Source organism: Alexandromys fortis, unplaced genomic scaffold (assembly GCF_014885135.2).
Source record: "Alexandromys fortis isolate MF-2015 unplaced genomic scaffold, M_Fortis_MF-2015_v1.1 scaffold_100_1_3062724, whole genome shotgun sequence".
NCBI lineage: Eukaryota > Metazoa > Chordata > Mammalia > Rodentia > Cricetidae > Alexandromys > Alexandromys fortis.
The window spans coordinates 816,956-841,120 of NW_026067992.1; the positions used below are offsets into that span (position 1 = coordinate 816,956).

Sequence of the window (24,165 nt, forward strand, 5' to 3'; positions counted from 1 at the left end):
TAAGAATTTACCAGTTGAAGATTGTAGTGTCAAAGATGGAAAGCCTCGAAATGTTGGAAGCTGTTACTGCCTGTCTTAATTAAACCATTTTTTCCCCTGTAGGTGACTCAACAGTATTGATGAAGCAGTAAGGCTATAATGGTAAGCAGAAACAATAACGAAAGGGCCCTTAGACCTAGATCAGACATCCAAATATGGTTTACCATTAGAGCAGCGATTCTCACCCAAACTAATGCTGGGCCCTTTAATAGAGTTCCTCATGTTATGGTGACCCCAACCATAGAATCATTTTGTTGCCACTTCATGACTGTAACTTAAGTACTGTTATGAATTGGAACGCAAATATCTAATATGAAAGATATCTGATATGCAACCTCCAAAGGGGTTGCAACCCACGGGTTGAGAACCACTGCTTTAAACTGTGACGTGGGCATTGAGAAACTTGTCTCTGCCAAGGAGAGTGTAAGGCATGGTTCTAACCTGCTCTACCTTTCCCACCCTCTTTATTGAGTAAGACTCATGCACCAGAGCCGGAGATGTGCTCTTTCCTTTTGATCACACAGTCCCTGTGCTTGAAGCACAACATCCTCACAGGCATTTTCACAGGAAGGAAGAAAGAAAGTGAAAGAGAAAGAAAGAAAAAAAGAAAGAAGGAAAGGAAGGAAAGAAGAAAGAAAGAAGAGAAAGGAAGAAAGAAGAGAAAGAAAGAAAAGAGAAAGAAGGGAGGGAGAAAAGGAAGGAAAGGAAGAGAGAGGAAGGAAGGAAGAAAGAAAAAAGAAAGAAAGAAAGAAAAAAAACAACAAAAAACTTTCAATACCAGGACAATCAGCCCCTCCAGCTGCCGTTAGTTATCTTTATTGTCATTATTTAGGATGCAGTCCTGGACCCACTTTAGACAAGCCATGACTCACTGGTACATTTCATTTTAGTCATGTCACCCAGACACAAACCTGATATTACTTCACAGGAATCACGAGTGGGATTATGAGTAAAAGACCAAGAGTGGCCATGCATGTCTTTCTCTAGGGCTTGATAAAATCCTCATATCTGAACTTGACGTTGGACTGAAGCATTGTGACACCATTAGGTTTCCGGGACAAGGAACACCTCAGTCGCTTTGCTGACATGAAAAGCTACAACCCTGTGTTTGTTCTCATCAAGTGATGCCTCCCAGGGGTCAGGAAATACCTTGATCTGCCCTGAGTGTTGAGGAGGACACATGAGGGCACTCAAGCAACGGGTGATGCTTTTTACCTTAGTCAACTTTCTCCCACAGCAAAGGGTCAAGGATTCCCTTCAGGGGACTAGAGGCAAGAAACCACAAGAAAAATGGCAAAAAATCTCTCTCTCTGTCTTTCTCTGTCTCTCTCTCTGTCTCTCTGTCTCTCTGTATCTCTGTCTCTCTCTCTGTGTATGTGTGTGTGCTTAATTAAAAATTGACCAGTTAACTAACCCAAGAATAGGTCCATTTTCTTACTCCCTTTGAGAAAAGCATCAAATTCAAAAGTGAGTATTCAGGGGTGGAAAATTCAGGTTATATATCCTTAGTACTCAGTTCTCTTGCTTTCTCTCCCTCCCTTCCAGTTTTGTAAACTGTGGAATCAAGCTATTCCGCAGTTCATTTTCCAAAGCACCTCTCTCTGATTAGCGCTATGATTGCGGCAGAGATGATTGCCTGTCTCTCCCTGGAGGAGGCAGAAGCCACACTTGCCCTTTTGCAAACATCATCACGAGCCCTCCTATCAGCCCTATAATTACCATTGACATTTTACATATCAGAAACCGGAAACTCAGATTATAAGTGATTTATCCGGGGTCATCAGCAGAGCAGGGATTAAAACTCCGTTTCTTCCCCCTGATTCCAGAAGGGGTCCCACTCCCCCTTCCTCCAGTTTCCAAAGGCCATCTTCACTGTGTTCACAGCTTCTCTGAATTCCAGAGCTTCCGCAGCGCTCAGGAGACAAATGGGACTCGATTGCCTTGTCCTTTGAGCACGGTGGCCATTCCTGTTCTTTGGTGGGGACTTCCACCGGCTGCATGTGAAATTACTTTTTAGTGCAACAGCTCCCCCACCCCCACCCCATCATTCCTTCAGTCTGGAGGCACTGCACATGTAGCTCAGTAAATAAACACTAGGAAGAAAAAAAAAACACACACATCAAGCAGATAAATTAGCAGACCAATCCCGTGGCAGTGGAGAGCCTTCCCTTTCTCCTTTGTTGCTCTAAGCGGCAAGGTGCCAGCGGGTTTTGTAAGCACCTGGGAGCAGCGATGACAAGCAGCGCCTGAATCACAGCCGCGCAGGTGGCTCTCGCAGTCCCCCACGCAGTAGTCGGAACGAAGCCACACACGTTGTTCTAGATGGAGAAGAGCAAGAATGGTCACCAGGCTTTGCTCAATGAGGGAGAGGAGAACGAGCTGGTGAGTCGCCCCTCCGCTCATGCGTTCACCAGGTGGGCCAGGGCTGTTTTTGCAGGGACAGTAGAGGAGAGAGTGTGGCGGCCATGGTGCTAATTCTAGCACCGGCAGGGTATGGGTCTGGTAACATGGTGGGGAACCTGCAGGGACCGAGCAAGTGGTAGCTCTGGAGGACAGAGTCTGTGAGAAGTGGACCGTGCAAAGTGTCCAAGACACTTGTTAGAGTCACGGGGATATGTCTCCTCCATGGTGCTCGCTGAGGTTTCTCCCCCTGGCCACCTGGGTCACTATGGCATGGGACAAACTGGTGAAAACGGGAAGTTTCTTTTCTTATTCTTCTCCTCTTGGTTTGTCTGCACAGCCTGGGCTTGGTGCTCTGGCGGAAGTCACCAAGTTACTGAGATCAAGGGAGACTGAGAAGCGACGCTGAGACTTCAGCACATTCAATTTTCCTCTTTCTTTTCTGCTTCCTTTATTCCCTTCTGCCCCTCATTCTAAACTTATATAAATCGTAAAAAAAAAAGCCACTAAAAATTTGAAAGCTCTATAGTGTCCATTTGATGTTGGGAAGTTCATATTTATGATTTCACTCAGTCCTTACAAGGCAGTACTGAAGGAGCTAATCCTATTACTTAGAAAAGAAATCTGAGACCAAGGAGATTAGGTAACTCATCCAAGGTCATCAGACTGGAAATCCAGCCCGTTCCTTGACTCTTTACACTCTGGCCTGTCCGCACTCCAGCAGTGTCCCTGGTAGAGGCAGTGAGAGGAAGACTCGAGAAAATGACAGACCAAAGAGACAGCAGACGGAACAGAGAACGAAATAAACCCAGAATCATGGCTTGTATATCAGAAGGGGTCAGGTTCCCACCTGGTCTCTTCAGCCCTTAGGAAATCTTCACCTGTAGCTCTACTGTTCTTATTTATCGTATTGGTAACTAATCAATCAATTATAATTATTTATTAATAAGTAATTACATATACAGCTACACTGTGCAGTAAGATGGCTACTTTGTGTTTTCCTTTCAAGTGCGACTGAAGCGCTGGTCCAAACGGAAAGGTCCTCTTTGTGTAAAAGACATGTCAGACAGAGAATTTAGCTAAAATACGTTGTCAATAATTTCTGTATTGGTTACGGGTCAAAACGATATTTCAGGTAGATTGAGTTGGATAGAGTCTATTATACAAGTCAATTCTATCAGCTTCCTCTCACTCCTTATTGGAGCTTCTGGGGAATTAGAAATGACAAAGGTAGCCCACTCGGAGGCATCGCTGTACCTCACTGGACTTGGCAATAGCATCCCGCTCTAGGATCTGATTCCCCGTTCACCACTGTACTATCTGATGTTTTTCACATAGATGAGCTGTCCTGAAAGCTTCGCGTTGCGTTCATTGTTTCCTAACTGTGTTTGGCATTTTAGTCCTCCCATTTCCAGGGCTGGGAATGGGCCAGTGCTAGGGTTTTCTTTGTTTTTGTTTTTTCAGTTGATCAAATATTTATATTTGATTCGAGTCCACTGGAAACATCTACTGAGATTATTATTGGGAATAACAGTGTTCTGATAACCTTACATCATCAAGGCATTCTGGGAGGGAGGTTGGCCATGGAGCCTCTGCAAACCTTACTCTGGGGCAGGCAGCAGAGAGGCAAAGCTTCTTCCAGCCCTGTGGGTAACTGGGTGAGGTGACCAGGAATCCGTGACTCAGCTTCAGAAAACCATTGTTTCGCAGTCCATTGCTCAGTGCCGTGGAACCTGCAGAGTTCAGAGAAGGAAAGTTGAAAACGTTAGAGCTTTTAGTCAGTCAAAGAGCCTGATTATATGCTGTGGAAATGAAATTTCTGAAAAACAACCATTAGATCCATGTCAGCCTGGGTCTGGCTTAGTGTTCACATTGGGGGCTGCAGAACAGTAAAACTTACAGCATCTCCTCGCCTGCTCTCCCAGCCCTGTGTGACTTCTGCTTCCGCACACGGCTTTAAGTAGCCGATCTGTGGCAAGCGGGCGAGAATCTGAGGTGAAAAGTAGACACTGTTAGAACAAATAATAAATTGCTTCAGTCCAATACCCAGGAAGAATCTTAAGCAGATGGAGAAGGCCTGGGAATTCTTCCAGGGAGGCCCGGGGTTATTCTGCTGAGCTCAGCATAACTAGACCGCCTCACATTCGCTTGGAGAGCTGAGCTCCATCGTCATTCTTGACTCCCACTCTCAGGCCCGAGTCCTCCGAAGTAGAGCAACGGAACACCCACTGTCCTGTCACCGTTCCGGGTCCTCTGAGGCTCATTTTGCCAGCACAGTGACTGGGAGGCTAGACACACTAACTTCACAGGCCTTCCCAAACCCGAGCTCTAATTGGGTCTCTCCCCTTTATTTTCTTCATTCTAAAGCTGTGCCTCTGCCAGGTGCATCTTCCAACTCTGCTATTCACAGGCCGACTTTTTTTCTCTCTTGTTAGTGTTCTGGAAGAACCCCCAGCTTCACTGACAGTCCTAAAAGCCTGCATAACAGAGACACGCTAACTGTATCACAATGCCCAGTGGGATACTCTTGGCCTCAGGATGACTGGGGTTTAAACTTTGGTTGTTAGGTCAGTTACTTAGCCAGAGTCACTTGCCACTGCCACTTTGGTTTGAGAGATTCTAGGTGAAAAGAGCGGGAAGGCAGGCAACAGCGAATCCCAGAGTCTGGAACACAGTGCAGTTTCTTCTGAACCTTGATGAAGACATCATTGTGTTTCTGTTCCCACACATAGGGACCCATGGGATCCCTCATGTGCATGTGTGTGTGTACATTTGTGCACGCATGTGTGCATACATATGTACATGTGTTTGTGCCACGCGTGTGAATGTGTGCATAGATTCCTGAGTTTTCTTCTATTGAACATCAATAAGAAAAGCAAGGACGGTCTCAATAAATGACATGTATTGTTTTAGTTTTTATGTATCAGAAAGTTTATTTAATCTCTGTCCACAAAGGTGGATACATTTGTTAAGTGCATCTGAAGAATTAAGATATAAAAGCAAGAGTGTTATTAAAATTCTTGCCTGTAAACCTTACAAAAAACCCCAAACAAGATAAAGTTGTTCATCTCTGATTTTTTTATTCACTTGGTTGTTAAAGTTGAACAACGAATTTAAAATAGTTTATAACTTTCTTTGTAAAAGTGACGTAAACTTAATGCTTATGTATAGCAGCTATAGGAAGGGAAAACAATGTACAAAAGACAGAAAACATCACTTTTGACAGACACTCACAATCCAAAAATACTACAAGTCTTCCACACACCTTTGCTAAACCAACTCATACCCCACTGCCCCCATTGGCTTGTTGTCAGTGAGAGTAAATACAGTAAACCAGAGAGCCCAGGCTTCTTATTTATAAAATGGGCCCGAGTTGCGACAACGGTTATCTTGGGTAGATTTTAGACATGGGCAAGACCAGCAGGAAAGAGGTTTCATTTACCATTTTAGTCCAGTTACCAGCAAAGGCCCGGCGCTGAGGCACACACTACTCGCCCTTGTGTTTCTCTACTGACTTGAAAGTGAGGTCTTCAACAAGCTTCCTATCCTGGGTACAACCCAGGGGACTCTGTCATCTTCTGAAACTTGAAGTGTATCATCTCAGTCACAAACCCCCTCAGGTCAGGTACTGGCCTGTGGTTTCAGCAGCTTTTAGGGACTGGATGTCAGGAACGAAGGGGCTGCTGGCTGCTTCTGTGCTCATACCACAGCTGGACACGCTGCCATTGTTGAGAAAATCATCCCCAGGTTGCTTCATCTCCTGTGATCCAGACAGGTCCTGAGGCACACTGTGTGCACATTGGCCTCTCCTTCAGCATCCTCTGTTTATGAGAACTCACTATGCTTCTGAGCATGGTCTTCACTTAGGCCACATGAGGGTCGCCAGTATCACTTTCACTCACAAATGGTGCCCCGTGCTCTCCTTTCGTGCTGATGACTGCTTGGCTGTCAAGACCCCAAGTGGGAACAACTCAAAAAGGAAAATGACTGTTTGGCATGGAGGACGGAGAATAACAAGGACAACATTTCATATGATGGTAATGATTGTCCCACAGACAGGAACTTCTCTAAGGCAGGGGATCCGGGCTGCTGTTAATCAAATGGTGTGGAAATCTTTCTAGACTTGGCTGGTTGTCTGAAACCAGAACCACTTGTCCTTCTACCAGGTAAGTTTTGTGAGGGTCAAGTCCAGAATACGGAAAATGCTATGACAAGAACGGGGTTCATTTACATTATGTGTAGGATATGCAAATGGGAAGATGCAGGCAGACAGGCTGTGTTAAATCTATTTCCCCTTTCTTGGATGAAAGCTTGGGAAATGCCTGAGTGCCACCGTCATAGAGACAAATGTATGAAGATTAGTTTCTATGAAAAATCAGACGTGAGTCTATAGTTCATTGCACGCAATGTTGTACATTTCTTACACCCATTAAAGGACACCCCCCCATTCTCTCAAAAGACATCCAAAGGATCAACATTGAAAAGTGCATATTCAAATATGAAAGGTAGTTCTACTGTCTTCCTAGTGGTACCAGTTAATATCTTGAACAACTTGAATGAAAATAAGCTTATCCATCTCCATGTGATACATGACTGTGAAGGACAGATAATATCAGGGATAGAAAGAAGATTAAAAGTTCCTTTAGGCTGGATTGTGGAACAGATACTGTAGATACACCTTAACAGGCCTCATTAGTTTTAAATGTCTAGTAATGTATATGGTGAGGCATGGCATAGATATAGGCTTGGTTAGCTGTGTGTGAAACAGCAGGGGAAGTGTTTGACTTTTATTAAGAGTGAATTTTACCAGTTTATATAGCCATAAACAATTAGTTCCGGGAGATCTTCAGAGCAGTTTGTTTTACAGAACTGTAAAAATAAAACTGGTTCTGCTGAGTCCATGCTTAAAGAGAAAACTTCCAAGAAGTTATCTTCAGTGTTTGTCTTAGCTGGGGTTTCTATTGCTGAGAGTGGACGCCATGACCACAGCAACTCTTACAAAGGAAAACATTCAATTGAGGCTGACTTGTAGTTCAGAGGTTTAGTCCATTATCATTATGGTGGGTGGCATGCAGGCAGATACGGTGCTGGAGAAGGAGTTGAGAGTTTTTCGCCTGGGTTTTCGTGGTGAAATACACTTTCAGAAAAAGATTTAAGAATACGTCGTTCTATACTTTCTGATGTTTCAAGCAGCTAAGGTCAGTAAGCGGCACTAGAAAGCTAGTTGGCCTATGAAGGTTTACACGGCCTGTGAAGGACTGAAACCCTCTGAGGCACACAGTGGGCTCCCACTTGCCAAACATAGAATCATTGTCTTTTTCATAGCAAGGAATTGGATCCAAAAACTTTCTGAGCCTCCTCCATTGGACAGTGACGCTTTTATTTCCCACATGGCCTGTCAGAGAGCATCTCATTTTGTTCCCTGGCCTGAAGGCAGGGCAAACATTGGTTCTAGAAACTGTCCCTGCTAGTCTGTCAGCATCTTGTTATCCTACGGTCTACACTCGTTTGTTTCACCAACAAGCGTCTTTGGTTGTTTCCTCACTTGCATGAAAAGCTCATGACTGCATGGTTGGCTATGGTGATACCCATAACATAGTGACAGTATATTTATTTTTTAAGAGCTGAGTTTTGACTGAACTTGCTATTGACCGAAGGGTCTCTCTGACTCTATAAACAAAACACAAGGCAGAGTGTAGTAGGCTGAACGATTTAACAATTGTTTTACATCACCAAAATTCAGTTTGTTGATCTACACATAGAATAATTAATAAATATAATTCATATTTATTTTAAATAACCAACAAAGCCAATTTCACTGACTATTATGAAAATTAAATGACAGATAAGTAAATAATCAAGAAATATTTACATAAGCAGAGGTGATTCAAGACCTTCTCTTCTAGGTGTGGTGGCTCAACTTATAATTGCAGAAAAGAGGAATCATGAGGGTCACTCAAAGTTATGAGCCAGTGTCTCATCCACGTAGTAAGTTCCAGGCCAGAGAGGGAAAATCTCTGTCTCAGATCTTTAAAAAATAAGTAAACATACAAATCTAAATAAAACAAAGACTTCCTCTTTCTACAAAAAGTGCTGTCCATTGAAGGAATACAAAATATAATGTGCAAAGATATGCCTAGGCTGGTATTCGGTGATAGTATAAATTACTATATGTAGCCAAATTGAGATAAAAGGTTTGTGAATGAAGATCACACCAACATGATCCACTTAATGTGCATAATATTGCCTTGACATTGAAGAGACATTTGATGTCCTGGCACAGGTAGAGAAGAGAGCAGAGTTTTTAGGAATCTCTCTCCATGGAAATTTAAGGGAATGTGATGTGGTGTGTCCAAATAGACGAGATAAATGGGGAATTGTTAATAAACAGAAAGGTGGTGCTGGGGTTGGTGCTTAAAAGGAAAAGATAACATCTTATGAATTCTGCCCTCCCAGAAGGAAACTGAGCTCCTCGGCCTTGATTAAAGAGACTAAAGCAGGATGTTTGCACAGAGAAATGTTCTAAGACAGTCAGAACATTCTCACCCATAAAATAGCCAGACACGTCATAGTAAAGAAAACCACAAGCAAAACACAAACAGAAGTAAAAGCAAACTCAACTGTCACTGCTCTTTCCAGAAGGCAACTGCAGTAGGGAGCAGGTTTTTGCTATGTCTTGGATGAGTAAGTAACTCTGTACCATGACAGTGTAAGGCGGAGGGAATGTGCTGTAAACTGTAAAATAAAGCCTTCGTTCCTGAGCACTTCGTCCATGTACTGCTGTGCCGGCCGCTGTGCATATCCAACAGAGAATTTCAGATGGCCATAGCCATGAACGGGAGACAAGAATAAAGGAGCCGTGGAAACTAGTCAGTTGCTATTCCAGACACAGTGAAAAATTCCGCAGCAGGAACGTCCCGACACTCGAATATTCCTTCCCTCGGGAATCTCACCCATCACGGATCCTCCTCTGTTGGCAAGAGTAGGAGCTACCTGTGTGAGAACAAAGAAGGACTGTGAGAAGTGCTTTTTACGAGCCAGTACCTCATCAGATGTCTATTTTATGCCTGTGGAAAGTGAGGCTCAGTTAAGTAACAGAAGATATATGGGATCGCACTGCGTAAGCAAGCCTCAGAGGCAGGATGCTCTATTACGTTGCTTTCTCCTTATACAAGCTGTATTTCTATCCCCTACCCTGTATGTGGGTGAGTTCATGATTTAGTATGTAGTTACTACATTCAGCTAATCTTTGAATTAATTTGGTCTTCCCTCAAGCCCTTTCCTCCAGTTTCATAGACCATAAAGGCAAGCGGTGTTATTCGGGGCCTGTCTTTGACTTTCACTTTGACAACTTGTTCTCTTTGGGGAAAGTAAAAGATCTACTTAAGCCAGTGGATCAATCACCTTTAGAAATAACATTTTGTTCTGCATGTTGCCTGTGGCCAAATTATTCTACAGTGAGTTCAGAAGAACTAGCCGCTAATCTGCGGAAATATTGTTGAAGTGTGTAGCAGCAGTGACGATATTAACTCAACACATACTGAGTGCTCAAAACGCTGCAGGGACCAGCGCATGCTTTCTGGATTGTCTTATTACTATCTTGGTGCACCTGCAGAAGATGGTTATTGATTATTCCCATTTATGAAGGAGGAAAGGGAGGCACCAGGACATGTGCCATGGGTTTCCGAAGTCGTACAGCTGCCTAAGTAATGGAGTTGATTTGAATTTGATTGTCTCGTGACACATGCTCAGCCTTTAACTGAGACCAAGTGGCTCCATTTTTTACGTGAGAAGTCCAAGTTTCTGCCAATTTAAGACATAGTTGGCAAGTGTTAGAGAAAGGAATAGAAGAAAAGAGCTTCTAGAAGGCACTGGGATGTGGCGTAAAGAGCCAGGGCTCTCTTGTCAGACCTGCATAGAGCCTTGGCTCTGAACTATGACATTATATGCAACAGCCTCTGTAGAAACAGCATGCGTGTACTTCGTTGTCGTTCCCGATCCCAGGTTCTGTGTCCTGGATTTAGAGAAAACAGTCAGAGGTAAGGTCTACCTCCTGGTGTCTGAAATTCAGAACTCTAGTCAGAATCAAGAAACCAAAGAATGGCGGTGTTTAGAGAGAAAAACTCTCAAACTGAGTCACCCGACATCTTGCCACTACGTGGTGGCAGGCCTGGTTTCTGGCCTCCTGGAAGGTAGGTTGATCCCATTGCCAGCCCTAATTGGCATGCAGCAACCAGAAATTGAGCCATCTCTCCTTTGCCTGAAGCTCTTACAAACCACTGTTCTCAAGGAGTCTCCTTTACCTCTCTTACATCCTTCCCTTTGTCACGACCACTCCCCCAGGGGTGTGTTACTAGTGTTATCCAGAGTAGAGAGATGGGACAGACTTCAGGAAATCAAAGCCCGAAATCACATGGGTAACAGGCGGCAAGACTCAGTATCTGCAAGGAACCGTGTGGAAAGAACAACTTTATCTTCCCATCCCCTACCCTATATCTTCATTTAAATGATCTCTGGTTATTTTCCTCCCTCCTATTTCTAAACTCCATCTCTTAGTGGACGTTACTGGTGTTGTATGATACAAATCGTTAGAAAAAAAATCGAGTGACCCTGTTTGGAGGAAGAGTCATCAAAATTAAATTATACTTGAGATTAATTAGGATAAAGGAAATGTATTATGATAAGCTGTCATCAGAAAGTACTGGTTAGCCAAGGGGAGCATTAGAACAAAGGAAACAAAGGAATGCCAGGTAAAGCAGCAATGCTTTCAGGAAGACCTCAAATCCCACACGGGACCTCAAGCCCTGGGGAAAGCTGAGAAGCTGTTTACAACAGACTCTCATCAAGGTCTAGGAGGCTCATTTGTCAAGGAAGCAAAAATATCGCTTCTCTTCCTCTTTGCTCAGGAAAACACCTACTTCAGAATATTACTTAGATATTTATAAGCTCCTTTCTTCCTTTCCATTCTCCCTGCATTTCCTCTCTTCCTCCCTCCTCCGGTTTTCTTCTTTTCCTCCCATCCTCATACTAAAGACTGAGTTCAGGACTTTCTTTATGTTGGACAAGCATTCTGCCATTGAGATATATCTCTGGACCTTTTGTGACTTTTATTTTGAGAAAAGGCTTCACTGAGTTTCCCAGTTTAGCCTTGAATTCATTTTGTACGCCAGGCAGGCTTTGAACTAGAAATTTGCCTCAGACTCCCAAGTAGTCAGGTGGGCATTTTGACAATAAGTTGTTCCCAGCTTCAGAAATAAGTCTTACAAGTATCTGTCTTAGTGAAGGTTTCTGTTGCTGTGAATGCACACCATGACCACAACAACTCTTATAAAGGAAAACACTTAATTGAGGCTGGCTTACAGCTCAGGAGTTCAGTCCTTTGTCATCATGGCAGGAGGTAAGACAGCACACAGGCAGATACGGTGCTGGAGAGGTAGCTGAGAGTTCTATATCTTGGCAGGCAGTAGGAAGAAAGAGGCACTGGGTCTGGCTTGAGCAATCTGAAACCTCAAAGCCCACCCCCAGAGACACACTTTTCCAACAAAGCCACACCTACTCCAGTAAGGCCACACCTACTTCAACAAGGCAACACCTCCCATGGCCTATGGGGCCATTTTCATTCAAACCACCATTGCATCTTTACCTATCTTGGCAGTTCTTTAGTAGGGATATGATTTCACCTCTATTTTCATGGATGCCAGTTCCTGCCTAAGATTATGTCAACAAACTTCCTATTTCAACTAGACTTATTATTTATTTGTTATTTTGCAGACAGGGCTTCAGCATATAGCCCAGTTGACATGGAACTTGCTTTATAGTCCAGAGTGTCCTAAAAACTCACTAAGGGATAGGAGGCAGAGCCACTAGGGTATGCACCACCAAGTCCAGTTTTTTCATTTATTGGAGCTTTAAATTTGAGGTCCTTTTTCCCCCTTTCTCACATATTCCCATTAAAACCATTAAAGTTCCTTTCATTTGCTTGGGACATAATGTCTTGTAAGCAAACCCACCCCACTTCTCTTTCTCTTATACATTTTATTGGCATGGATAAACACAGTGATGTCAATGAAGTATGGCACTCAAGCATACAGCTCAGCAGCTGCTGTCAATCACTCCTGTTCAATTTTGACTTGTACTGGAGTCATATACTGCTTTTTCAGGACTTGATTTACTCACCGTGTTGTCTGGAACGTATCCACATTGGTATAAGTATTAGACGTTGGTTTTAAAAACTGCTTTGTGGTATACCATTGGATGACAGCACAAAATCTCTCTTCTCTTGCTGGACCTTCCTTGGCTTTCATAAATACAGCTGGTCTGAATACTTTTATTTAAGAATCTTTCTCTCTCTCTCTCCCTCCCTTCCTGTCTCTCTCACTCTGTTTCTCTCTTTCTCTCTCCTTTCCTTCCTTCCTTTCTCTTTACTTTTTTCTTTTGTCTTTTTTTTTTTTTTTTTTGAGACATAGTCTCACTGTATACCCCTGACTGGCCTGGAGCTCAGTCTGTAGACCAGGCTGGCCTTGAACTCACAGAGATCCACCTGCCTCTGTCTCCCTGAGTGCTGGGATTGAAGGTGTGAACTACCACCACTCAGCTCAAGATTTGTAAAGATGAACAGATATTCATCTTTCTTGTACAAAATGCCAAGAGTTGAGTACTCATGTGCTGGGAGCCGATTTGAGTGGCTGCCATTACAAGATGGCATTTGGCCCTGGCCTCGCTTGATACCATAATAAAGGTTGCAGTTCTTTCACCAGAAAACAGGATGAGTTGTTGTGATCTAGCTGCCCACACTTCCCCTGACCTGCAGGGGAACTTCCTTGTGGTCTGTAATTGACAGGGATGTTCCCCTACTTTCTTTCCGGCAGGTGGGTCTCCAGAAAAGCAGTTAAAGTATCAAAGTATCAAAGGTTGCTAGGCAGACTCCCTATATAAGCAGCTGCAGCTCAGAGCTCTGGGCCCCTTGCTTTCTGCTCTCCCTTCAACCAAGAGGCTCCAATAAAGTGTGATTTGGGAAGAATCCTCGTCTGGTGGCTGTTCCTTCCTGCTGGTCAGGGAGTTTGCCACACTCATGTCTGTAGCAACACTGCTTTTAAACATGTTTACACCAGTTCACACTTCTACTGACTTTAGTTGAATGCTGGTGAACTTTACTAGTTTTACCCAATCTTTGCCACCTGAAGCATTCAATACTTCTAATTTTAGCTGATCTGTTTTCTATCGTGGCACCAGTGTAACTCCAAAGTCCTCCAACATGGTGTGTGAGACCTCTGGCTTGTTTCTCTTCGGTCTGGTCTCTGCTGTACTAGCTTGTGATACATCATTGTGGCTTTCATTCCCAATTCTTTAACAAAGTCCCAAGCTTCCTCTTGAAGGTTGTAGATCATCTTCTGGCTTCCTAAAGTTGTTCATTCAAGTCTTTCCCCCATTTTTCAGTTTTATTTCTTTTTTTTCCCAGTTTTATTTCTTTTTGATTGATTTGTAGCTATTTTGTGGATTCCAAATACACATTCCCTTTACTATATAGGAAATAAACAATCAAGCCTCCTAAGTGGCTAATCTATCTTCTCCAGAGACCCTTTGAAAAACAGCTGCCTTTAGCATCAATGAAATCAAATATGTTTTTCTTGTTTTAAGAATTACTAGTCTACCTAAATTTTTCTCAAGTCTTCTTTCAAGGGATTTGTTTTCACATTTAAATGCAAGTGGATTTTTGTGTATAACACGTAGATAAAAGGAAATCTCATTTTCCTGAGCATCCTTCCCTTAGCTCCGTCCTGCCTAGACAAGTACCCGAAGCCCCTGACTGCAGTGGTTCCCTCTTTGGAAAGACAGTGATGATGTTTCAGGTCCTTTCTCCACTCTGTTCTGTCATTTATCGTCCTTTTTTCTGTATCATGCATTTTAGGAAAACTGAGTTTTCCTAATTACCCGGCTTTGTAGGCGGTTTCCAATTCTGGTGCTGTCAGTCCTACATGCTTCTGTTTTGTTCTGAATTGATTTCTTGGCTACCCTAGGTTCTTGGTATTTCCCTAGGAGATTTAGAATCATTTAACCAGTGACCAGAAAAGCAGTTGGTGAGCCTTTAAGTGGGAATGTAGTGCCATTTTCCAAAATCCTCGCATCTTCCCATTTATTTAGATCTTACTTTCTCAGCAGTAATATGAAGTTCTCAGTTCAAAGGCTCAGCACAACCTTCTCAGATTTAGTACAATGCAATCAAATTTTTCTTGATATTATTTGTACTAGATTAATTTTCAAACTTCTATGAATATATACAAGTCCATATGTGTTTTCTATATTTACCTACCATCCTACAACTTTAGTGGATTCACTTATTAATAGTTAAAATCACTCAGAAGACAGAGATAGGTAGATCTCTATGAGTTTGAGACCAATCTGGTCTACAGAACAAGTTCCAGGTCAGCTAGGGTTACACAAAGCAACCCTGTCTCAAAAAACAACAAACCAACCAACCAAACAAAAATAGTTACTCTTTATTTGTCCTTAAACAAATTACTTGTATGCAACTATGTACATCTGTCTTTTTCCCAGCCTCTCATAAGCACCTTTTCATTCTTGCTCCTGAATGCTAACACTGAGAACCACACTGGCTTTCAAATCACTGCATTCCTAAGACAAATACTGTTGAGCAATAATGTTACCTTCTCATTATGCCCAAGCATTGGTTGTATAACATATTTTACAATAATTTGATACAGTGACAAAAATCATAACTTAAACTTTCTACATGCTTCAATTGTCTGGCAATTCTGGCCTTGTTATGACAAGTTAGGAACATACACTTTAATCTTTCCTTTTATTTATTCTTTGTGGATTTCACATCATGCATCTCCATCCCATTCATTTCCCTGCCCCTTCATATCTGCCCTCTGCCCTTGCAACCTCCTACCCCAAAATAAAATAATATAAAACCTTATATTATTCTTTCTCTTAAAAAGAAGAAAAAAAGGAACAGAAAAAATCAATCTTGTCATGGAAATGGAAGCTGTGGTGTGATCAGTGAATCACACAGTAAACATTATTCATATATCTTTACTTGCAAGTGTTCATTGTAAAGAGTCCTTGGTCAGGTTTGAGGTCTCTGGTTTCTTCTACACTGTCAATACTGGATCTTCACTGGAACTCTTCTTGGTTATCCTATTGTTACCCTGTGTCGTGGCATTCCTGCAGCTATGGGTTTGCAGGACCAGTCCCTTCACATGCTCCAGCAGATCACAGATGGGGTGGATGTTGGGGTGGACCAGCTCATAATCCTGGTTCTGGGCCTGGGTAGTTGCAGGATTGGTCAGCCTGCCAGCTCTCACTCGTCATCAACACCAGGCCCATCTCTTTTGCATTGGCCTGTCTAGTTCATCTTGCAGCGATGAGCAAGGGGTGGGGCCAGTTTTCCTACTTTTATGCCCCCAGGATTGGTTCTCCCACATCTACACCTTCAGGGTCAGCTCTCCCGTGTTGCCCGGGCATGGTGTAGGGGCCGCTCTCCTGAGTGCTGCAGCTGGTGAGAGGCATGGCCAGCTCTCCCACCTGCCTCAGGCATCGATGGGGGACATTTCTCTCTCACCCATGCTGCTGTGTGACAGATGGGTAATGGGAACAGTTCTCTCATGTTCACAATTTCAGGGTTGGCTCACCCAAGCCCCTGCCAGCTAGGTTGGCTTTATTGTATTGCCCAGGTGAGGTTCAGGTCCTGCTTATAGCCCCCTTTTATAAAGGGGTTTATACAAGAGCAGTTTCACTTCAACCTTAAATACTGAAAGGATTCTAAAATCATTTTGGCTTAAAGAATAATTTAATGACTGATTTTATTTTCTTTGTTTAGAGTTGTTGTGTTGCTGTTGAAGTTATCATGAAATGTCTTCTCTCATATTTCCTTCTTTAAATACCTGTGGAAAAATATGTTTTGTTTGACATTAATATAGTCATTCAGCTTTTCTTCACTAGCATTTCCATGCTCTGGCTTTTTTCTTGTTTTCCCTCTTCACTTTCTTATTTATATTTAAAGTATGTCTCTTATAAACAACATGCAATGCATTGTAGGTTAATTCGATCCAAATATGCCAGTTCACATATTTTGTGATATGCAGTCTGCGAGTTACTTCCAAACAGTCAGTGTTAAGGGCCAAGTATGTGTAATGCAGAAGCATAATAGTATTGGACTATTCGTCCAGCTCCTAGCTGGAAAGAACTCACTCATAGACACAACTTTCACTCATGGTATTAAGACCATTTACATTTAATGTAATTTCTGATACAGTTGGGTGAAATTTTATGCTACTGCTATGTGGTTCTGTTCATTCTGCATGTCTTCTCTTCATTTAACACTGTATTATAGGGGGTCCTGGGTTTCTACATTGATACCATTCACTCTGTTTTTAATGGCTTCATTACAGAACACTGTTCGGAGGTTTCAAAACTCACTGAACCATTGGCTGAATCTTCATTCCCTCAATAGTGTTGCTATTGCAGACGACGCAGCGCTGAGCATCTTGTGCCCGTTACTTCCCATTTTGTGTGTTTTTTCATTAGGGCATCCTTCCAACCGAAGAGTTATTGATTAAAAGTAGAAACATCTATATAATTCTTGATAGAATTGGTAACTTTGCCTTCCCCGAGGAGTTGTTTCCGTTGAAGAGGTTATCAGTAGTCCGAGGCTCTACTGGTTTCACTGCAGCCTTGCTCGGCTTTTATTTCCCCTGTTTAATAGAGAATGCTATACAGAGAAACCCAAGTAGGCAACAGAATTGTGATGATGGGTGCCATTGCTGTGTGAAAGTGGACAGAAATGGGTTTCTGAGTGAGCTATTTCCAGCTATGAGCTGGACTAATATTCAAATATTAATAGGCTTCTGCTTTGCACACCCTTGGCCCTCGACACTGTTTGTAATCACAGAGTGCATATCACAATGTGAGAACTGGCATATTTATGTTATTTGGACCTAATTAACTTATTATACACAGATAAGACCAAGAGTTATAGAAGCGGAGTGAGCACAGGGAGAGGAGGAGATCTTGGAAGTATTCATAAATTAGGGGAATTGTATGTTTCTAAATGAAATCAGAGCCCCCTTGCCAATAGTATCAAACCAGGACTGTACTACCCAGCAACCAGCACTTTTCCCTGCACGAAGTGTGTAGCAGTGAAAGGAGCTCGCCAGTCTCATGCTCACCATGCAGAGCATGCAAGCAGAAGCTGCCATGGCTGAGCTCAGCAACCCCATGCTGCATGTCTTCCTTGTTCGGCAAAAACTGCACTGGGATCTCCCAGAGGTGAATGAGTTGCTGGAGGTCATGCAACCCATAATAAGCAGAGCAGTGACTCAAACTTATATCGTGTTTCTTAAGCTTGTGACCTTTCTACTCTAAGGATTGCTTTCAACACCACTTATTAGACTCTTTATTCACCACTGAGTTATTAGAGAAAACTAATAAAAATGTCATATCAAAGATGAATACCTTCCCAAAGAATTAAGCAAAGAGATTTGTTATATTAAGCATTATCTAAACTGTGCAGACATTAGCTGACATTTACAGCTCTGAGATTTGGACATGGGTGTTTAGAGTTGTTGAGAAACAAAGACAGAGATTCCCAGGTCAGCTTAAAGCCACGGTATAGCACGTATGCCTCACATTTATCTCTGTGGTAGTGAGTTTTCATATTTGTGCCAAAACACCTGAGGTGAACAAGCTGCAGGAGGAAAGACAGGTTTTGGCTCATGGTTTCAAAGTTGGAGTCTGCAATATGAGACTGATCATTGAGTTCCCAGCCACCCATGCCCAAATAATCACACAGAAACTATACTAATTACAATACCCCTTGGCCAATGACTTGGGTGTATTTCTAGCTAGCTCTTACATATTGAATTAACCCACTTCTATTAATTTCTTTTATTATTATTATTATTACAAATTTCACCTCCTCCCCTCCTCCCATTTCACTCCCTCTCTCACCCCCCCTCCAGTCCAAAGAGCAGTCAGGGTTCCCTGCCCTGTGGGAAGTCCAAGGTCCCCCCCCCCTACATCCAGGTCTAGGAAGGTGAGGATCCAAACAGACTAGGTTCCCACAAAGCCAGTACATGGAGTAGAATCAAAACCCAGTGCCATTGTCCTTGGCTTCTCAGTCAGCCCTCCTTGTCAGTCACGTTCAGAGAGTCCAATTTGATAACATGCTCCATCAGTCCCAGTCCAGCTGGCCTTGGTGCGTTCCCATTAGATCGGCCCCACCGTCACAATGGGTGGGCATACCCTCGTGGCCCTGATTTCCTTGCTCATGTTCTCCCTCGTTCTGCTCCTCATTTGGACCTTGGAAGCTCAGTCCAGTGCTCCAGTGTGGGTCTCTGTCTCTATCTCCATCCATCACCAGATGAAGGTTCTATGGTGATATTCAAGATATTCATCAGTGTGGCTATAGGATAGGGCCAATTCAGGTGCCCTCTCCTCAGCTGCTCAAGGAACAAGCTGGCGACATCTCCTTGGACACCTGGGAACCCCTCTAGAGTCCAGTCTCTTGCCAACCCTCAAATGGCTCCCTTAATTAAGATATATATTTCCCTGCTCCCATATCCACTCCTCCTCCATTCCACCTGTCCCACCCCCCCCAAGCTCTCCCCATCCTCCCCTTCTCACTTCTCTCCCCCCATTTCCCTTTACCCCTGTCCCACCCCCACCCCCAAGCTCTCAATTTTTGCCTGGAAATCTTGCATACTTCCAATATCCAGGAGGATAACTACATATTTTTTGTAACCCACTTCTATTAATTTCTGTATTGCCACAAGACTGTGGCCTAACGGTAAGGACATCATTCTCCTTTGGCAGCTACATAGTGTCTTCTTGACTGCCTACTCTCTCTCTATTTCTCTGTTCGGTTTTCCTGCCTCATTCTACTCTGCTAAGCCATTGGCCCAAACAGCTTTATTCATCAACCAATAAAAGAAACACATATACAGAAGGGCATCCCACGTCAGTGGTCCATGGTTGATTGGTTCCATTGCTTTTAAGTCTGTGACTGTGACAAGGTAGGAACACAGTGAAAAAGTCAGCACGAAGCTGCTCATCTCATGGCATCCAGGAAAGTCAAAAACTCTCTCTGTCTCTCTGTCTCTGTCTCTGTGTCTGTCTCTCTCTCTCTGATTTATTGTTCAATAGTACAACTTATACTGACCCACTTCCTCCAACTAGGCTCTACTTTCCAATAGCCCTTTTAGCTAAGAACTCTCCAATGGATTAATCAATGGATGAAGCTTATATAAACACGACCCAATCATCTCTCAGAAGTGCTCCTGAAAGCAAAGTCATCCACACATGAGCATTCCCTGTAGGGTGACACTCCGTAACCGAACTGTAATAATCAGCATCCCTCGGGTATTTCAAAGTACCCTAAAAGTTTCTGTTTTTTTTTTCATGTGTGAAACAATGCTATGTGAACCGTCATTGAAAATGGTAGAAACTAAATTTTAGTTTTAAACAACAAAATCTATTTCCCCTTAAAACAAATCTCAAATACAGTTAATTTATGACAAATATTAGCTAACCTATTGCTAAAGGTACAAATATCTCAGCTTGTTATTCTAAGAATAAGTAAGTGCCCTAGCATATCTTGCAGACAGCACAACATTGTCAGTAAAAGTTTCGTGGCTGGCTTGGTGTTTATGGTGTTTCTGTTTTGATAGCATGCATTGTTCCTTTTTTTATCAAAGGTGCTGGAAAGTAAGGGTGACAACATAGAGCCTTTTCCTCTCTTCTTTCTTTTTTCCTTTCTCTCTTTCTCCCTTTCCTTCCTTCCCCTCCTCCCCCTTTCTCTCTCTCCCTCCCCTTTTCTCTTTCTCTCTCTTCTTTTTTGAGATAGGGTTTTTTTTTTTGTGTATCCCTGAATGTCCTGGAACTTGCTCTGTAGACCATGCTGGCCTCAAACTCAGAGATCTGCCTGTCTCTGCCTCCCAAGCGCTGGGATAAAAGGCTTGTGTCACCACCACATGGTGACACCTCCATTTTCAATGAGCTGTGTAGCTGTTGCCTTCAGCAATGGGGCCTTGCTGTCAGGTTGTGGAGAGTAACCTATAATTTTGGCAACAGTCCAGGTTGCTTACAATGGATTCACATGGGGCCCCTTTAGCCAACAACCCATTTAGACATAATCTAATCCCACCACTGGATGCTTCATTTAGTGGCAGGAGATAGCCAGTTTGGTCTCTGCACCCCCAGTAAATATTTGGCTATATCATTTACATTACTTTCATATATGTTTATATTTTATGAAGTTTCTACTGTATTAGGTTTGCATACTACTCCTCAAATGACCCTTAATATTAGCTTTCTCTCCCTGGGTTGCCTCCCACGAATTCCCCTACCCTCTCTCTCCCATTCCAGCTCCCCACCCATATCTATTATCTATTATATTTCCCTTTACTAATGAGATCATCTGTTCCCTCTAGTCCAGTATTTCTAATGCTGTGACCCTTTAATAATGTTTCTTTGTTGTGGTAACCCCCATCATAAAATTATTTCAATGTTACATCATAACTGTAATTTTGCTACTATTATAAATTGTAAATATCTGATATACAGGGTATCTGATATGTGACCAATGAGAAGAGATCATTCAATCCGCAGAGGTCTTGCAACTTACAAGTTGAGAGTTGCTTCTTTAGTGCTTTACTTTATAACCTATCCTCTGTGGGTCTAATGAATTATAGCTTGATTATCGTTGACTTTACAGCTAATACACTCATATAAGAGAATATATGCCATATTTGTATGAGTCTGGGATACAACACTAAGAATGATTTTTTTTAGTTTAATATATTTGTTTGCAAATTTCACGATGTCAGTTTTTTCTTAATGGTGAGTGATACACTCCACTGTATAAATATATCGCATTTTCTTCATCTATTCATTTGTTAAAGGACATCTAGTTTGTTCCTAATTTCTGGATTTTATGAATAGAGCAGTAATGATCATGGTTGAGCAAGTGTCTCTGTGATAGGATGAAACATCCATTGGGTAAATGCCCCAAACTGGTACAGCTGGATGTTAAGGTAGATTGAGTTTATCATCTTCCTGAGGAAGTACTATACTAATTTCCATTGTGGCTGAACAAATTTACACTCCCACCAGTAATGGCGGAGGGTTCCCCTTGTTCACATCCTGGCCAGCATGAGTTATCACTTGTGTTTTGATCTAAGCCATTCGGACAGGTGTTAGATGAAAGGTGTAAGATCTCAAAGTTTTTTTTGATTTACATTTCCCTGATGATTAAGGCTACCAAACATTTCCTTAAGTGTTTCTCAGCCAGTTGAGTTCCCTCTATTGAGAATTCTCTGTTTAGTTCTGTACCCCATTTTCAATTGGGTTATTTGTTTTCATGATATCTGGTTTCTTGAGTTCTTTATATATTATGGATATTAGCCTTCAACTACATGTGTAGTTGATGAAAAACTTTTCCCATTCTGTAGGTTGCTGCTTTGTCTGATGATGGTGTCTTTTGCTATGCAGAAGCTTTTCAGTGTCATGTGTAACTAACTGACCAATAACTGGTTTTTCTGAAGACCCACTCCACAAGATGGAACCCATTTCCAAACTGTTTGGGCAACCAAGAACTGAGACTAGATATCTCAGGGATAAAACTGAACAATACTTTTCTAAAAAGGAAAAAAAAAGCTTTAGTGATTAAATGACTCCTAATGATAACTCTGCTACCCTCATAGATCAGTGCCTGTTCAGCTGTCAGAGAACCATCCTCCTGCAGCAGAGAGGAATAAATAAAGAGATGCACAGCCAGAAATTATGCAGAACCTGAGAGACGTTGGAACATTTAGCCCTAAATAGGATGTCTCCATCAAATCCTTTCCCTCAGAGCTCAGGGAACCCTGTGGAATAGGAGGTTGAAAGATTATAAGGGGGCGGAGAACTCCAAGAAAGCAGGACCTTCTAAATCAACATAAGCAAAGCTCATATGAACTCACAGAGACTGCAGGAGAATGCACAGGGCCAACAGGGGTCTGCAGCAGGTCCTCAGAATAAATATTGTGGCTTCCAGTGCCATCTCTTGGGGTCTTTTCCCTCTGTAGTTTGCCTTTTACAACTTCAGTGTAAGTTTTTGTTTCATCTTTTTATATTTTATTTTCTTATATTAAAAATGAATGAAGGAAAGAATGAAAATCTAGCCACTAGGGTAAGTTAACAACTGAAATATCACTTATTCCTGCTGGGGGATGGAAAATCAGTTTTCTCTAATAGAATGACAAAGGGTCATTTCTCCAACAGAGTGATGACATCAGCCACTCCAGGACAGGCCTCATGTTCAGGATTAGTTCACCAATATATAATAGAATCCGAGGGTTTTGTGTGTGTGTGTGTGTGTGTGTGTGTGTGTGTGTGTGGTATGTGTGTGTGTGTGCTTGTGTGCTTTTATTTGGTAACAGGTAGTTTTTTGGGGGGTGGTGGTGATGGTTTTACTTTGTTTCCTTGGTTTTGTTGTTGTATCGGGTTTTTGGTTTTGGGAAAAGAACTTAGAGCTCGGTGGTTAGGGAAGGGGAGAAAATCTGGAAGGACTTGGGGGAGGTGAAGAATATGATCAAAATATATTCATATTTAAAATGGTTTTAAATACAAAAAACATAATTTAAAAAAGAATAAGTGAGTGCAATCGATCCTTCAAGAGCCTTTCATGGCTGCAACTAGTCCTTTAATTTACATTTTGCTGGATTAGACACCAATTCATTTATTCATACTTTCAATCATATTCAGTTATTTTTAAAACCAAATGTGAATACAGATAGAGGTGGATATGTGTGACTCATGTCTGTCTCAATCACTTTCTTTAATATTATCAATTCCCTTAACACCTAGAGGAAATAAATCTGCTTCAAAACATGAGGCATGTTCTAAACACTTGAGGTGCCGCCTATGAATGCACAGAAGCAGGGAGATCTTCCCTTTCCCTTCCATCTCATGTTCACTTGGCAGGGCAGAAGGAGGGCTTATGCATCTCTTTCCTTTTATTATGTCAGCTGCCAGCTGCAGTCAACCTGATTCTACCAACTGGTGCCAGATTTCTCTCAACCAAGAACCCTGCATCGCAAAGCATGTATCCCTTGAATCAAAATGATGTTTCTGTGACTACTGAAACATGGGATGCTCCTTTTATTATTCAGGAGGTGTTTGGCTACCATACCCAGAGTCTCCGGAGAGCCCTGTGCCTCGTCACAGCCATCCTGACTCTTGGCGCCCTTCAGCTGATGTTCTACTGGAGGCCTGAGTGGTGGGTGTGGACCAGTTGCATCCCGTGCCCTTTGCAAGAAGCAGACACAGTTTTGCTGAGAACAACAGTACGTACTTTTCTGTTATCCATTTCAAATGCCATGATCATCACAGAAGGATGGATACTGCCTGTCCGCACTTACACACGGATGTTATGAAGTTGGCATTGTAGACTATTGATTCCCAGAGCCTGAGTAGGGGTAGAGGAGATAGAGGGGAAATGATAAGTAGGTTCAAGGCTACAGTTGGATAGGGGATACCTGCTAATGTCCTGTAGCATTGCAGAATAATGTGGCTGAGAGCAAATTTTAAAAACAGTGGGTGGAGAGGATTTTGAATGTTCCCAGAAGAAAGAAATGGTAAATTTCTGAAGTGGTAAAGAGGCCAATTACTCTGGTCTTGTCTAATCATATATACGGTATATAAATGCTTAAAATTCATTACGTA

The 24,165-nt window shown here is 42.4% G+C and overlaps 1 protein-coding gene across 1 annotated transcript in view; it reads left to right on the top strand.

Moving 5' to 3' along the window:
• The first annotated feature begins 2,300 nt into the window (after positions 1–2,300).
• Positions 2,301–24,165, top strand: part of Atp13a5 (ATPase 13A5) — a 122,347-nt gene continuing 100,482 nt past the window's right edge. The window contains exons 1-2 of the mRNA XM_050159928.1: positions 2,301–2,421; positions 23,613–23,786. Coding sequence (XP_050015885.1) covers positions 2,362–2,421; positions 23,613–23,786 — 234 coding nt within the window. The 5' untranslated portion in view covers positions 2,301–2,361. The remainder of the gene's footprint in view (positions 2,422–23,612; positions 23,787–24,165) is intronic.